This window comes from Brassica napus, chromosome A3 (genome assembly GCF_020379485.1).
Source record: "Brassica napus cultivar Da-Ae chromosome A3, Da-Ae, whole genome shotgun sequence".
Taxonomy (NCBI): domain Eukaryota; kingdom Viridiplantae; phylum Streptophyta; class Magnoliopsida; order Brassicales; family Brassicaceae; genus Brassica; species Brassica napus.
This window is the reverse complement of record NC_063436.1, coordinates 21,589,906-21,604,519: the sequence shown is the minus strand read 5'-3', so window position 1 is coordinate 21,604,519 and position 14,614 is coordinate 21,589,906. Positions and strand designations below refer to the sequence as shown.

At 37.3% G+C, this 14,614-nt stretch overlaps 4 protein-coding genes across 4 annotated transcripts; 1 reads left to right on the top strand and 3 right to left on the bottom strand.

Annotated features, from left to right (window-relative positions):
* Window positions 1-1,270: 1,270 nt before the first annotated feature.
* Window positions 1,271-4,772, top strand: LOC106444270 (methylthioalkylmalate synthase 1, chloroplastic-like). Its single transcript, XM_048776696.1, has 7 exons — window positions 1,271-1,861; window positions 2,103-2,362; window positions 2,734-2,947; window positions 3,043-3,123; window positions 3,185-3,277; window positions 3,378-3,464; window positions 3,576-4,772. The coding sequence occupies exons 1-7, from the start codon at window positions 1,469-1,471 to the stop codon at window positions 3,642-3,644; spliced, it is 1,197 nt and encodes a 398-aa protein (XP_048632653.1). The 5' UTR covers window positions 1,271-1,468; the 3' UTR covers window positions 3,645-4,772.
* Window positions 4,624-6,080, bottom strand: LOC106377270 (protein CHAPERONE-LIKE PROTEIN OF POR1, chloroplastic). The gene is made up of 5 exons (XM_013817469.3): window positions 5,878-6,080; window positions 5,688-5,788; window positions 5,225-5,607; window positions 5,007-5,083; window positions 4,624-4,909 (listed from the first exon to the last, which is right to left on the bottom strand). The coding sequence occupies exons 1-5, from the start codon at window positions 5,940-5,942 to the stop codon at window positions 4,759-4,761; spliced, it is 777 nt and encodes a 258-aa protein (XP_013672923.1). The 5' UTR covers window positions 5,943-6,080; the 3' UTR covers window positions 4,624-4,758.
* An 86-nt stretch (window positions 6,081-6,166) lies between these two features.
* LOC106377274 (probable acyl-activating enzyme 17, peroxisomal) lies at window positions 6,167-10,492 on the bottom strand. Its single transcript, XM_013817472.3, has 14 exons — window positions 10,157-10,492; window positions 9,941-10,073; window positions 9,511-9,770; window positions 9,214-9,418; window positions 8,838-8,878; window positions 8,619-8,744; window positions 8,328-8,401; window positions 8,023-8,243; window positions 7,785-7,879; window positions 7,331-7,547; window positions 7,088-7,213; window positions 6,914-7,012; window positions 6,607-6,819; window positions 6,167-6,504 (listed from the first exon to the last, which is right to left on the bottom strand). The coding sequence occupies exons 1-14, from the start codon at window positions 10,414-10,416 to the stop codon at window positions 6,394-6,396; spliced, it is 2,181 nt and encodes a 726-aa protein (XP_013672926.2). The 5' UTR covers window positions 10,417-10,492; the 3' UTR covers window positions 6,167-6,393.
* Window positions 10,493-11,587: 1,095 nt separating this feature from the next.
* Window positions 11,588-13,754, bottom strand: LOC106377276 (calcium sensing receptor, chloroplastic). Its single transcript, XM_013817475.3, has 6 exons — window positions 13,358-13,754; window positions 13,030-13,275; window positions 12,760-12,952; window positions 12,230-12,371; window positions 12,007-12,138; window positions 11,588-11,916 (listed from the first exon to the last, which is right to left on the bottom strand). The coding sequence occupies exons 1-6, from the start codon at window positions 13,574-13,576 to the stop codon at window positions 11,685-11,687; spliced, it is 1,164 nt and encodes a 387-aa protein (XP_013672929.1). The 5' UTR covers window positions 13,577-13,754; the 3' UTR covers window positions 11,588-11,684.
* Between the last annotated feature and the right edge of the window lie 860 nt (window positions 13,755-14,614).

Genomic DNA, 14,614 nt, shown 5'->3' with positions numbered 1-14,614 from the left:
AATATATGAAATTTTGCATAGTAGAAAAACTATGAGAAAATATTATATAAAATAAATGTTTATCATTAGTAATCTGAGAATATGTTTTAGTGAAAGAAATGTAGAAGATATATATCCATTGAGGGTAATATCCTCATCAATTTGATTCCATACTTTAACAGAGCCAACCAATGTTGTACTTTAACAGGTACAAGAAAGAAACACAATGTCTGGATAAAAAAGCAAACTACTTGAGGAAAGTACAAAAAAGAAACAAAAACACATAAGCAACCAGTGACGTTAAGAGCTCCAGTGTTGTCCATGTCGGGTTAATGAAAACCGTCGGAATCATGGGAATGACTAGCGAACCGCAGAACCATCCGGCCGTTAGTGCACCAATTCTGCGATCATAATAACCAAATCCCAATCAATGAAAAGAATAAAAAAAAAATTCAAGTTCTCGTTTCAGCTAGTTTTCAATTAGCACCAGGAGGTTACCCGATTAAGCAAGCTCTCCCCAAGCTCTTTGTCATCTCATTCAGGAAATATATGCAAGCAGCCAACGAAACCGCCACCTACAAGTATAAAATTCAATATCTTAACCTCAAACCATCTGTTAAGAGAATCATTAGGTGGATGAAAGTTTTACAACTAGTTAATGGTGGTCCAATAGCTGCCATCATGAAGTTGAACGATACATCATCTAGTCCTGAATCTCCTGATGATGTGACTTCACATAGCTTTTGTTATATGGATTCTAGTGACTAATGGCCTCTGCATATTTTCTATCATGTCATATATAGATTTCTTTTAAATACCAAGGTTCCATTTGATATGCATGTGTTGTGTTAATGAATAAAAACAGTTTGAAGTTGAAAAATTATTTGCAAGTCAACCTGGCAAACTGCCAAATTCCGCGCATTTTGTGGTATCGTTTCAGAAATTAAACTTGATGCACGTTACCTATTTACTCTACTACTTCATGATCCACCCAAACTATTTATATCAAAATCTCCCAGCGTCATTGGCAATGAACATACAATAAGTTAAAAAAGATTATAAAAATATTAAGAGCATCTTCACAGAGATTAATATGTGATAATGTCACCTACCTAGAGGTTCATTCCACGTGATTAGTATGTCCTCTCTTACTGATCAGTACTAACAATATAAATATCGATTATTATCTTGATAAAATAATCATGATCGTGCTCCTATTTTGAACAAATATTATAATTATATTATGGGACCCTTATATTATTGTGTGTGTATTTATATGTGAATGATTTAGAATTTGTAATGATCAAAACTTACACTTTTGTTTCTCACTATGGCACATTTGTAGTAATTTGTTTTCCGAAGTTTTATACTGATTTTGCAATCTCCTTTAATTTTAGTATTAATAGAATTGTTAACGCTAATTAAGAAGAACATTTTCCTCTCAACTATCCTCCAAATCGAAATCTCTCGCCATCTGACATATTCCGATATGATCTTCACCACCGGTTCTACAGTGGCCGTCCAGTCAGTTGTACACTTTGCATCTTCCTTTCACTCTCCCGATCTGACCCGTCCATACAAAAAACCGTCCTTGTTCACCACATGTTGCTCCTCTTTTTCCAAAAAGGTTGGGACAGAGAGCAGCAACATGTGCGTGTATATACCGAACAAACTCCCCGACAAAAAGTATGTGCGTGTATTTGACACGACGCTCCGTGACGGGGAACAAGCCCCCGGTGCAGCACTTACTCCACCACAGAAGCTAGAGATTGCCCGGCAGCTCGCCAAACTCCGAGTAGACATCATGGAAGTTGGTTTCCCTGCGTCCTCTGAGGAAGAGTTCGAAACCGTCAAGACCATTGCCAAAACCGTAGGAAACGAGGTTGTTAATTTATACCTTCAATTTATAACATAAAATTTTAATGTTTACACTATATAGTTAACTTTTTTTTTTATGTCAGGGACATTTGATAAAATTGAAAAGAATATTAACATTGTTGTTTTTTTTTTTTTGTCAACAGAATATTAACATTGTTTGAACGCAAATTAATACAATTACAAGTGTAGTAATATTCCAGAGTTTACCTTAATTATAGTTAACGATGAACTGTTGTTTCTCTTAGATGGATGAAGAAACAGGTTACCTCCCAGTTATATGCGCCGTTGCACGATGCAAACAGAGAGACATCAAGGCGGTTTGGGAAGCGGTGAAGTACGCAAAGAGACCGACAATACTCATATTCATATCTACTAGTGACATACACATGAAATATAAGTTGAAAAAGACTGGAGAAGAAGTCATCCAGATGGCAGTGAGTAGTGTTAGGTTTGCTAAGAGCTTAGGCTTCAATGAAATCCAATTCGGCTGCGAAGATGCCGGCAGGTCCGTATCTTAATTAGAACCTTAATACATATGTTTGTTAACTTGAGTCCATTGGTTTTAAGTTACAGAATAATTTTGTTGTTTACATTGTACATATGTGTTTTTATTTGGCAGGTATCTTGTATATATAACAAGTGTTATTTTGTTATTTAAATGTAAAAGTTTTACAACTAGTTAATGGTGGTCCAATAGTTGCCATCATGAAGTTGAGTGATCCAACATCTAGTCCTGAATCTCCTGATGATGTGACTTCACATAGCTTTTGTTAGATAACGTTATGGATTCTAGTGACTAATGGCCCTCTAAATATTTTCTTTCATGTCATATATAGATTTTTATTTTTTAACTAGTTTGTGATTAAAATGAAGCAGGTCGGAGAAAGACTTTCTATGCAAGATTCTAGGAGAAGCGATCAAAGCGGGTGCAACCACGGTGAACCTCGCAGACACGGTAGGGATCAACATGCCGCAAGAAATTGGAGAACTTGTGAGCTACCTCAAAGCCAACACTCCTGGGATCGATGATGTTGTCTTCAGCATTCATTGTCACAACGACCTTGGTGTTGCTACCGCTAACGCAATCGCCGTACTAAAATTAACTCTGCTTTTATTTCATTCATCTACGAATATCTACATATTCAAATACATATAGAACATGTAGTTTACATTTAACATATATAGGGTGTATGTGCGGGAGCAAGACAAGTGGACGTAACGGTAAACGGAATAGGTGAAAGAAGTGGGAATGCACCACTTGAAGAGGTAAGTTTATATTCTATCACCGAGACCGTCTTGCAATTTTTGTAATCTTTGGTATGTATAGGTCGTGATGGCTTTAAAATGTGGAGGCGCATCTACGATGGATGGTGTGTACACAGGAATAGACACAAGCCAAATTATGGCTACTAGCAAGATGGTAATTTGCTATATATACACGTGGAGAAACGACCATGCTATTTTTTGGGTCATTATATGCCATCTGACTAGTTAACTTATATATGTAAACTGTTGAGCAGGTTCAAGAATATACTGGCTTGTATGTTCAATCACATAAGCCCATTGTTGGAGCCAACTATTTTGCTCACAAGAGCGACCTTAACCAGGTTCCATATACAATTACTAATACAATATTTTTATTTTTGGTCTTACTAATATAATATATATGCATAAATATAATGATTTTGTTTATATGATGATTTTCAAATGTTTTGCAGGCTGGAATATTCAAAAATCAGGGTACATATTCACCAGAAGATGTTGAGGTTGTGAAATCTCAAAATTAGGCATTGTTCTTGGAGGCACAACAATAGGGTTCCATGGAAGCGTTGGTTCTTCTACGAACTCCACTTTTTAATAAAAAAATGCTTACATTATGTTTGATATTTCTTGAACATGAATATCGGTTTGTATCTTTTAGTAAAAACTAAAAATAAATAAATATCGGTTTCTCCGGTTTGGTTATATCAATGTTTGCCTGGATTGATGGAAATACATATTGCGATGGTCTAAAACCTAACATGTTGTTACCATGAAAGAAATATATGCACTTTTGCGAAATAGACAAACTATGTGAAGATATATCTAAGAAATAGTACGATCATTTTGATTGTTATATAACATGTGTGTATATACATCCATGAACTTTGCAACTGCATGTATAACAACAACAACGATACTCATACCCAACAACTGATTACTATTTGATTTTGATTTATGAATAGATGGATTTTTTACCATTTTATATTCAAGATAATACAAATAGAAATTAAACGGAAAAAAAAATACAGACTCGTATTCTTCAACGTAATAACAAATCAGAAAAATCATAAATCTTATATTACGTTGTTCAATTTTCTAACTTCAACAATATTGTTTCTTTCAACAATATTATTTCTGGTCTCACAAAGTCAAATCAAAGATGCATAGAATTTTTTTTATTTGTTACACAGTTCGGTTATACCCAAAATAATTCGAATCTGAATCCGAACCTTAAAAATCCGAACCCGATCTGAAATTTAAAATAACCCGAACGAATTATGTACCTCTCCATCCGAAAACCCAAAAACCCGACCCGAACGCGAACGTCCGGACCTAACGATACTCATACGCAATTACCCAATTAAAATAATCAATTTTGATATATAATTCCCATAATATGAAAGAAAATTATTGGTTTCATCATATTGAAAACATAATTATTTAGGTATTCGAATGTATTTACATAGACATAAGATACAGATTTTGATACCGATATTTATCCACTTGGTTGGTAAGATCCTCATCAACTTGATTCCATACTTTAACAAGAGTTAACCAATGTTGTGGAACTCAAGTTCAATTTTCCGGCAAGAACAGGTGCAAGAAAGAAACACAAAGTCTGGATAAAAGTGCAACAACCTACTTGAGGAAAGTACAAGAAAGAAACAAAAACACATAAGCAACCAGTGACGTTAGAAGCTCCAGGGTCCATGTCGGGTTAATGAAAGCCGTCGGAATCATGGGAATGACTAGCGAACCGCAGAACCACCCGACTGTTAATGCACCAAACCTGCAACCATAACAACCAAACACATTCAATGAATAAAAAAAAAAAAACAATCCAAGTTCTAGTTTTAGCTAGTTTTCAATTAGCACCAGGAGGTTACCCGATTAAGCAAGCTCTCCCCAAGCTCTTCGTCTTCTCATTAAGGAAATATACGCAAGCCGCCAACGACACCGCCACCTACAAGTAACAGCCAAAGGTTTCAAGCACACTTCTTCATCTATGTATCTACAGGTTAACCTTATACTAAGACTTCTACTAGATTAGATAGTCTCAACAAGACTAAAACTACACTTAAGATGAAGAAGCAAAGCCAAAAACCTGAAAGGCAGGACCGCCTTCTGCAGAGTTCATGATACTCCAACCACCCATGAAAGCGAAAAGAAAGAGTCTTCTGAAAACAGTATCCATGGGAGGCATCTCAACGAAATCAAGAAGAGCTTTAAGCCACGGAGGAGACTCCTCAACTTTCTTCTTCAACCTCGTCTTGAGGTTGATTTTAGTCTTCTTCCTCTTCACAAAACTAGACATGAGAAGCTTCTCGAATGCGCCTTCTATAGACTCTTGGCTCCTCTCGTGTCCCGCGTACTGCTCCAAGAGGAAGTTGCGCGAGGCCCAGATCTCTTCCTCGGAGGCGTAGGGGCTTATCCCTAGACGCTTGTACGGGTCCCAGACCCTGGTTCGAGGGAACGTGGGCACGTTGCCTACACACACAAAAGAAAAAAGTCATTAAACAGCGTAAAGATGGAGACTTTTAGCAAGAAGAAGGGGAGATGATATTAACCTCCGTATGGAGAATCAGCGGAGGAGCACCTAAGGGGTTTGAAGCTTCTCGAAACGTTCCGAGATAGTGACAGTGATTGATTTTGATTCCGTAAGAGATAACTGTAATCATAAACAAACAACACAAACCCTAGAATTTGAAATCGGATAAGTCGAAAGAAGGTGAAATGAAGGAGAGAGAGAGAGATTACAGCTTCGAAGGAGCAATGAATGAAGAAGATACTGTAGAGCCTGAGAGAAGAAGAGACGACGACATGGTTCCTCCGTCGGGTCAAACCGACGCCGTTTTCTTGTTTCTAAGTTATCCCCTAAGGTTTGGTGAAGAAGATGATGAACTATGGCTATTATCCCCCAAATCTGTTCATGTAAATTACAGAATACCCCTCACTTCTTTTATTTATTACGTTTTATGTCCATGTATTTCATAATATTATTTAATATCACCCCTAATTCCGAAATAAGTTGTTTTACACCTCCTGATTGTACACCACCAACACGAATAATTGATCAACTGTTCACGTTACAATGTTACATTACAGGACAAGTACATATTCACATCAAGGATCGCACTATTTACGGATCTCTTGATACATTCGTAGAAGACATATTCCACAGGCTATGTGTAAATTGAGAATCATTTATTGATATAAACGTGGATGTACAACAAAAGACCAAACGTTGTGGGTTTAATGGCAAACAATAGTCTCTCATAGCTTCGACTTTAGACCGGTCTGAGTAAGCTGTTGCCTTAAAACTCTTCTCATAACCTTATTTGTGGCTGTTCTCGGCAAGGAAGGCAGAGTCACAACAGATGATACCTGCATAAGATATTTTCACATTAGCCTATTTGTTGTATAAAATTTCGAACAACAACACAACTTATGAGCTCCGTTGCGTTTGGTTGTTTGTAATACTATTACCTTGAACAATGGATTGAGTTTCTTTTGTATCTCAGAATTGAAGGACTTTTTCAAGAGGTTCATGTCATGATTCCGTAACTCAGGGTTCTTGAGCACAACAGCTATTACTAGTTGCTCAGGACCTCCACTGGGAGGTGGAACACCGATCGCTGCTGTCTCCAAGACGCTGTCATCAACGGAGTTACAGACTCGTTCGATCTCAATAGAACCGACCTGGGCAAAGAACAGGCGGCAGAGTATGATTATGAATTATGATAATGTACATTAATACTATATAATAAGAGCATTGTATAGTAAGTAAGGTTACCTTTATACCACCAAGATTCATTGTGTCATCAGCACGTCCGTGAGCACGATAGTATCCTTTTGAAGTCCGTTCAAATAAATCTCCGTGTCTTCTTAAAATCTATCGAAAAGCAGGTATGCAGCACACTCAAAACTGATGAAAACTTACGTGAGAATGTGGCAAGAGTTGGATTACCTGTCCTTGGAAGGTGGGCATTCCTTTGAAGTAAACGTTGTAGTGATTTCCATTCAGGAGAGTGCTTGAGGCTCCAAACACGTGAGGATAAAGAGCCAGTTCTCCTACTCCTTCTGCCTCTGGAGGCTGAAATGAGGAAGGAAAAATAAAAAACGACCATGCTAACTTCAGTTCAATCCCTGACACCTTAAAATCGTTCAGAATCAACACTGCATCATCGATGACGCAAATAAATTTGCTTACAAGAGGATTGCCATCTTCACCGAGAATGAAAAGCTTGCAACCCATGGTAGCGGTGCTAAAAGCAGCCAGGGACTGAGGCTGGAGCAAAGAACCAGTGACAAAACTACCTCCAATCTCAGTTCCTCCACAATACTCGATTACAGGTTTGTAATGAGCCCTGCTCATCAGCCATAGATACTCGTCTACATTCGAGGCTTCACCAGTCGAACCGAAACAACTGTTGAAAAAGTATTAAACATAAGACATCAATGTTACTGTCTAAAAATTATCATCAGTTTAGCGATGTCAAAATATGTTCATCAAACACTTTTTCATAGGAACGTTAGTTTAAACCTACCTAAGTTTATTCATTTCGGAAAATTTATATTTGTGTGACATGAGGACATTTACAAACATTTAAACTCCTAGCTACGAGAACTTTCAGGCTTAACTGGGGATCAACTTTGGGAATTACCGGATTCGTGACCAATCATATCCAGAAGTCGAGTTTGAGTTTTGCCACGTCCGAACAATGCTTGGTATCACACCTAGCATTGTTACCTCAGCATCCTAACCCCAGATTATAAACCCCGTTAGATATTTAAATGATTTGGTTTAAGGAATATTGACACAAACTATCAATTGCTTTTATCTCTTCAAATTTTTTATCTGTTAAGCCAATGGGATAGGAATGCATAAGTTACATTGCTTACCTGCACAAATTTGGCAAAGGCAGGACCAAGAGGTGATCCATTGTACAATGCCATGCAAGCCCCATTTATCAAGGAAGCATAAACGAGCCACGGACCCATCATCCACCCAAGGTTGGTCGGCCAAGCAACAACATCTCCCTGATGAACATCCAAATGGCACCAAGCATCAGCAGCAGATTTCAGAGGAGAAATGTTGGTCCATGGGATAGCCTTTGGATCACCTACACCAGAAACGCAAAACATAGTATTTCAACACACACATCCTTATCTACATTCCATGATGCAGCTTTTATCCATTGGCTTACCGGTTGTTCCTGATGAGAAAAGGATGTTCGTGCAAGCTCCTGCTGGTTTCTCTACAGCAATATATTCCACACCTCTGAAAGAACAGTAAAAAAGTGCGTATTCGTTTTTATGACATTAAACAAGTATCACAACTTATTTATTGGCTATTATTATCAGGTGAAATGTAAGATTTTAAATTTCACCCCTATCAAGAAAACGTTGCTGTGGTTTTTTTTTTACTGAACTTTTTCGTTGATGTTGTTTTCAGTTTATAACTGGAAGCTGTAGAGTATTGTATACACTGAGTGTACCTCATGTTTCCTGCCTTTCCCAAAAACTCGTTCCAAGACAAATCATTCTCACGGAGGTTCATTCTGACGAATGAGCCTCTCGCTGGAATAACAATTGCCAAGGGTGCTTCTGCATCAACGACCCTTCTGCAGAGTCAAATAGATAACATGAGAACCATTTTTACACCTGGTTTCTTGAGAAAAAAAAATTCAGGCCTGCTGGATTGCAAAAAACTTCACCTATAAAGGGGAATACTTTTATCACCACGAATGATCTCATCCTGGAAAAAAAAGATAAACGAAATGAAAAATAAAGAAACGAAGAAAAAAAATGTCACATCTGCTTTTTCAATAATTAACGTGAGTAAAACCCTGTTATATGATTGGTGATGGTTTTTAAACAGTAGCCATTATATGCCAAACTACTTTATACTAAATTCAACCAGAGTGGATTTTCCAAACAGGCTACAGACATCTTACAACCGTTAAGATTGTCGCCACAACTTTAACTAAATAATACCCAAAAGCCAAACAGTTCACCACTAATAAAACAAAAACAAAAACAAAAACCACACCTTGAATTGTACAGTTATCAAAGAATCATGAGAAGATGTACCTGAGTAAATACGGCTTTTGCTTTTGAAATTTTAAGCCGCGTCGATATTTCACGGGGAGAGAAACTATCAGCTATAGAAACAACCACGTGGCCTGCTAAAACAATGGCAAGGTATATGATCACGGACTCAACGTTCATTGGCATATCAATCGCGATTGCTGACTCTTCCTCCAAATCCAAGGCATTAAGAGCATGTGCAGCTAACCTTATACATCAGATAAACAACAGTATACATTATCATCTCTTTCACCAAATAAAAACTTCTCATTTTCGACAAAAGGATGAGAAATTCCATACCAAACCTGTGACCGTAACTCAAGAAGCGTCATGTTATTAACCGCAAGATCATCGCTTCCTTCGTTACGCCATCGGATCACAACGTCGTCGTCCGATCTCCTCTTTGAGCCACTACTCAAACAGCTCCTCGCAGGGTTCAGATACGCTCCAGGAAGCCAACTGCCCCCAGGGTTATCTCCAGACGTGTCCTTCTCTAAAACACACTTAGGAGGTACAGAAAACAATATGTTCAACTCATCCAGAATAGTTCTCCAGTACACCTGCAACAGTGTGAAAAAACCACAATTACAAAAAAAAAAAAAAAAACATATAGGCCCTGCGACTAGTGTGACATGTCGAGCTTAATAAGGTTGGCCACCGGATAATTTAACATTGCACTTAATTCAAAAATAAAATAAAAACAAGAGTAGTATTGTTACTTGTTACTTACCTCAGGATTAGATACAGAGAAGTCTTGAAAACTCGAGAAACTCGAAATGGGATCCTTATAGCTATCATCACCTAAGAACTCTCTCCCACGCCTTTCTAGCAAACCGCCAACGTTAGTTAAAGAAGCAACCTTCCTATAAAAGAGACCATCACCACACCACCGATTAAATAACAAAGCGAAACGTCTAGAAATCTGATAAAAAAGAGCAATTCATACGGGTCGGGTAACCAAGCGGGCGGGTCGGGTCCGTAATCCTTGTAGCAGCCGTAATACATCATCTGGTGAAAAGAGAAAGGGAGGTCAGGGTGAAGGATCCGTCGAGATATCTCAATCCACCTCTCAGGCGGCGGCGTGGCGGAGCTGTGATTACTGATGATGTCTTGGAGATCTCTGAGAAGCTTATAAGATACATCGTCGGAGATCCCTAGAGCTTTGAGATCAGACCTCGTGATTGAATCTAGGGATTTGTACGCCATTTTTGTTTTCCTCTTAACTTGGAGAGAAGAACCTAATACAAAGGCATATGAATGATTTTGATTGAAAATGAATTTTAAAGAGTGGAGTGGGAAAGTTCTCCACGTAATTAAAAAACTAAAAAAGCGCGCACTGCCACGTGTCGATCTAGTCCTGATCTTCTTTTTTTTTTTTTTTAATCGCTCTTTCCACGTCTGATTATCATCTTCTTGTTGCTTATCTGATCTTCTTCTTGTTATTTTTCATTTTAGTTTAAATTTTATTTGATGATGTTGTTTTGTATCTTTTTGTTGTTTTCAGTCTATATGAAGTTAAGTTGTGTTGATGAGCGATAATGAGAAAAGATTTCTTAAAGTTGATGATACCATAAAAGGAAAAGTAAAACAAAAAACACTTTTGAAATTTGATAAAGATTCCAATGATTTGATGTATCTTTGTATTGGTTCCAGTCTTTGTACATTGCTGTAGTTGAATTCTCTTGACACTTTTTTTACTTTTTTTCCACTTTTGATCATCATCTTTGTACATATCTACTAATTGCAGTCTAAACACATTATCAACTTCCTTGTACATTAGTGAACCAGTAGAGTCAAGATGTTTAAGATGTGAAATGATATGCACAGTTTGATTAGTCAATTAACATATTTGCCTGTATTATCTTTTTGGTTGGACAACAATTTTCTTTATTCAAGTTTTTATATAATCTGCAGGCAGATTAATCAATTTGTTACACAGGATGTATAATTGTTTTGCAAAAGTCTCTTGTTTTTTCACAATATTGTAAGCACTAAAAAAATAAAACCACAGACAGACCTACCAGGCTACCACAATATTCTAAACTTCTAAAATACCCTACCACTTTTTAAAAAAAAAAATGGATATTCGGCAAAGAGATGGTGGCAACTGGCAAACCAACCTCTTAGATAGTAAAGCTAAGCCACACGCAGGCCTACCAGATAACTGATTAGTTGCATCTATGTATAATTACAACCACAGTCCTGAATTAATCCTAAATTTACAATTTTACCCAAATTATTCCTACCTTCACTATAGGCCCGATCATCTCTGTTTATTTGATCATTTTTTCTTCTTTCAAAGGTGATATTCAGCTTGATTTTAAGCTTTGTTTTTTTGTTGGTTCCACTTCTGATCATCAATCTAAAAGACAAATAATAATTCGAAAATTTTACCAAAAGATCTCTCAAAGTTGAGATGTAAAAAGGAATATAAAACAACACTTCTTTAGCTAATAATACATTCTCTTGTTTTCTCAGTCCGAGCTAGGAAGGAACTTGGTTCCTGATCTAGTACCGAACCTAGAAGCTGCTGGTATAATCCTCGATGGAGACAAGACCTGTGCGAACGAGAAGTTGTAAGAATCAGTGCCCAAACGGCTCTGCAACCATCCTCTTCCACCAGAGAATCCATCTGTAACGATCCAGCAGTTCTTAAACCCGAGAACCTTTAACGTTTTCGCCACTATTTTAGCTGAGTCCGAGTACCTACGAAACCAATAAAGATTCACATGAACCAAAAAAAAAAGATTCCACAAAAGTCTTGTAAAAAGGAGCAAAATATAAAATACAACTCACGAGTCCATGATGATGATGTTGGAGCCTTTGTTGATTCTCTTGAGGTAAGATATCTTTAATGCTGCTATTTCTGCTTCAACACGTTTTGAGTTCCTCACGATTCCTTTTACTTTGTTCGGTAGCTCTTCTAATCTGATCACCATAAGAAGAAGCAGAGTTTTTTTTTTTGTTTCTTGTAAAGAAAAAACACATATATGATCATAATATACAAAAAAAGACTTACGGAATGGCGATCATACTGTTCTTAGCATTTGAAGGAAGACGAGGAATCCCAGCTTTTTCTTTTTCTTTCTCTGATCTTATATCTACCATTAGGTAGTTCTTGGAACAGAGAAGATCAAGTGTTTGAGCCGGTGTGAGGTCACCTTAAAACATAAATCACAACGTATAAGATTATCTCCGATGTATTTTTCTATTTTTTCCTCTAAAATAGAGGAATTTTAATAGACATATGATTTGCTCGAATGTATTGTTTTAAAAAATAGCAATCTCCAACTATACACTAAGAATAGAGAAATGTTATTTTTTCCTGGCAATTTCTATTTTATAAGAAGAAATAAAGGTGTGATAGAGTAGTTTTTATTATAGAGGCAAACTTAGAGACACAATCAGTTTTCAACTTTTTTGCTAACTTGAACTAGACTCTAGACACCAATAACCAATTAACAAAATGATCAGATTAATTAGGAATCAATTAGAGGAGCTCATGTTCTCGATATGATATATGAATAAAGTTTTTTAGACTTTTTTTACCTTTGTAACCACGGAAGTTAAAAGATATTGCAGACCAAACAGGAGGGATGAGAAGGTAAGCAATAAAGGCAGCACCAGCAGCAACAACAACGACACTAGGATCAGCTGAGGATATCGTCTCCATAGTCGATGAAGCAATAGGCTTAGCATCTTCAATCGCCTTTGTTGTCTGTTGGGCCACATCTGTTACTGTCTACACACCAACAAAAACAACAACACACTTATATTCATGCCCACCAAAACCTAAGAGTTGCTGAGTTTCTAACTGACCTTTGCAGCATTAAAGACAGGCTCTGCATCAATACCAGAGCTTTGCATTGCTTCTTGAGCTTTCTTCGAAGCCTCTGAGAAAGCAGGAGAAGCAAGCTTCAAAGCCTCTTCGCCGGCTTGCTTTGCGATGGGCAAAGCAGTGTCCAAGGCTGGTTTGAGAGCGTCTCCTACCACTTGGAAAACACGCTGCGTTGCATCGAAAACACTCGAACCAGTTTCTTGAACTTGGTTGATTGTCTTCTCCACCTGTTACAGACAACAAAGAGTTCGTCAAGCAAAAGGGTTTTCAAAAGAGGGAATCCAAAATTGAGATTTATCAAGAATTTACTTCAGTGAGAGAGGAGACGATCTGGTCCTTGGAAATGGAAACGGCAGCTTTGGCTTCAGGGGGAGGAGATGAGAAGACAGATAACAGAGAGATTGAGGTTGTTGTCGGAAGTGCGACAGAGACTTGCCTCACTCTCTTCTTACAAGACGAAGAAGAAGGAGGAAGAGTGAGTTTTGCAGTTGTTACTGAAGACTTCATTGCCATCTCCGCCATAGCCATGGGTTTCTCTGCCACTCTTCTTCTTCACAAATCAATGTGAGAGAGAGAAGAAGACAAAGACTTTATGTTGTCTGCAAACTGTTTCTTCAGCTACGGAAGATTATAAATGCATTTAAGAAAACAATGGAGACTGAAGAGTTTATGGTTACGAGCGTTTCTTGAAAGAAAAAAAAAAGATAGAGGATTTGAATGGTGGTGTTTGATTGGTTAGAGTAATCCTACGTGGAAGTTAGTTGTGCAAGCTGAGCCAGTCATTACCGATCCGAAACAGAATCGTTGCGTTTTTGATTAATGCTAGTACAGAACAGTAGTAGTGTCGTACTGTAATAGAAACCGGTCAAATTGAACCGTCGGTTTAAAGATGGTTATGATTTGGAACAAACGAATTAAACCAGATGATTTTTTTTCCCTTTTCTCCTATGAACTTTTAGTTAAACCATTGTACTAATAAACAATTAAAGTACACTACAATTTTACGGTTCTGGTTCAGTGTCCAACCGTCAAATGTGTTACAATTAAACATCACCAAAACCGAAAACTACAATTGACTTCCTCCCACACAAGACCAAAGATCTCAACGATCAACTGATTTTGGTCTAGGTTTCCTTCTCCTGCTTTGTTTAGCATGCTAAACAAGTGAATTAACCACACTTGCTCAACACTCTATGATAAAATCAGAATTTTACTTTGGTTTATAAGAAGAAAATCATCTCCTTCCTATTATTCATAATAACTTGCCCATGATTGAAGGAAGATGAGGAAAAACACACCAGATCACAAACTCCATAGCATTTACAAACATTATTTGCACATCATGTGTATAGTCAGCAACATTAGTAGACCTTAAAACAAACAAGCTCACATATTAGAATCAAACTCTAGGAAGTGATATTACATCATTCTATTTAGCATCACCATTAGGCGAATAACACTATTTTCACATGTTTTACCACCCTCCAGTGTGGGGGAATCTAAGAAAAGATCACAAGTGTTGATCCTAAAGAACAAGATTCTCCTTTTCTTACCTAATTTGTGAAT

Coding starts and splice junctions, on each gene's coding strand:
- LOC106444270 (XM_048776696.1), top strand. CDS start 1,469: ATGATCTTCACCACCGGTTCTACAGTGGCCGTCCAGTCAGTTGTACAC. Junction 2,363..2,733: donor GGCTGCGAAGATGCCGGCAG/GTCCGTATCTTA, acceptor AAAATGAAGCAG/GTCGGAGAAAGACTTTCTAT. Junction 2,948..3,042: donor CTACCGCTAACGCAATCGCC/GTACTAAAATTA, acceptor TAACATATATAG/GGTGTATGTGCGGGAGCAAG.
- LOC106377270 (XM_013817469.3), bottom strand. CDS start 5,942: ATGTCGTCGTCTCTTCTTCTCTCAGGCTCTACAGTATCTTCTTCATTC. Junction 5,608..5,687: donor CGCTGATTCTCCATACGGAG/GTTAATATCATC, acceptor TTGTGTGTGTAG/GCAACGTGCCCACGTTCCCT. Junction 5,084..5,224: donor AAGGCGGTCCTGCCTTTCAG/GTTTTTGGCTTT, acceptor TGTTACTTGTAG/GTGGCGGTGTCGTTGGCGGC.
- LOC106377274 (XM_013817472.3), bottom strand. CDS start 10,416: ATGGCGTACAAATCCCTAGATTCAATCACGAGGTCTGATCTCAAAGCT. Junction 8,745..8,837: donor AAAAGTATTCCCCTTTATAG/GTGAAGTTTTTT, acceptor TTGACTCTGCAG/AAGGGTCGTTGATGCAGAAG. Junction 8,402..8,618: donor GGAAAGGCAGGAAACATGAG/GTACACTCAGTG, acceptor CTGTTCTTTCAG/AGGTGTGGAATATATTGCTG.
- LOC106377276 (XM_013817475.3), bottom strand. CDS start 13,576: ATGGCTATGGCGGAGATGGCAATGAAGTCTTCAGTAACAACTGCAAAA. Junction 12,953..13,029: donor CTGTCTTTAATGCTGCAAAG/GTCAGTTAGAAA, acceptor GTTGGTGTGTAG/ACAGTAACAGATGTGGCCCA. Junction 11,917..12,006: donor AACATCATCATCATGGACTC/GTGAGTTGTATT, acceptor TTGGTTTCGTAG/GTACTCGGACTCAGCTAAAA.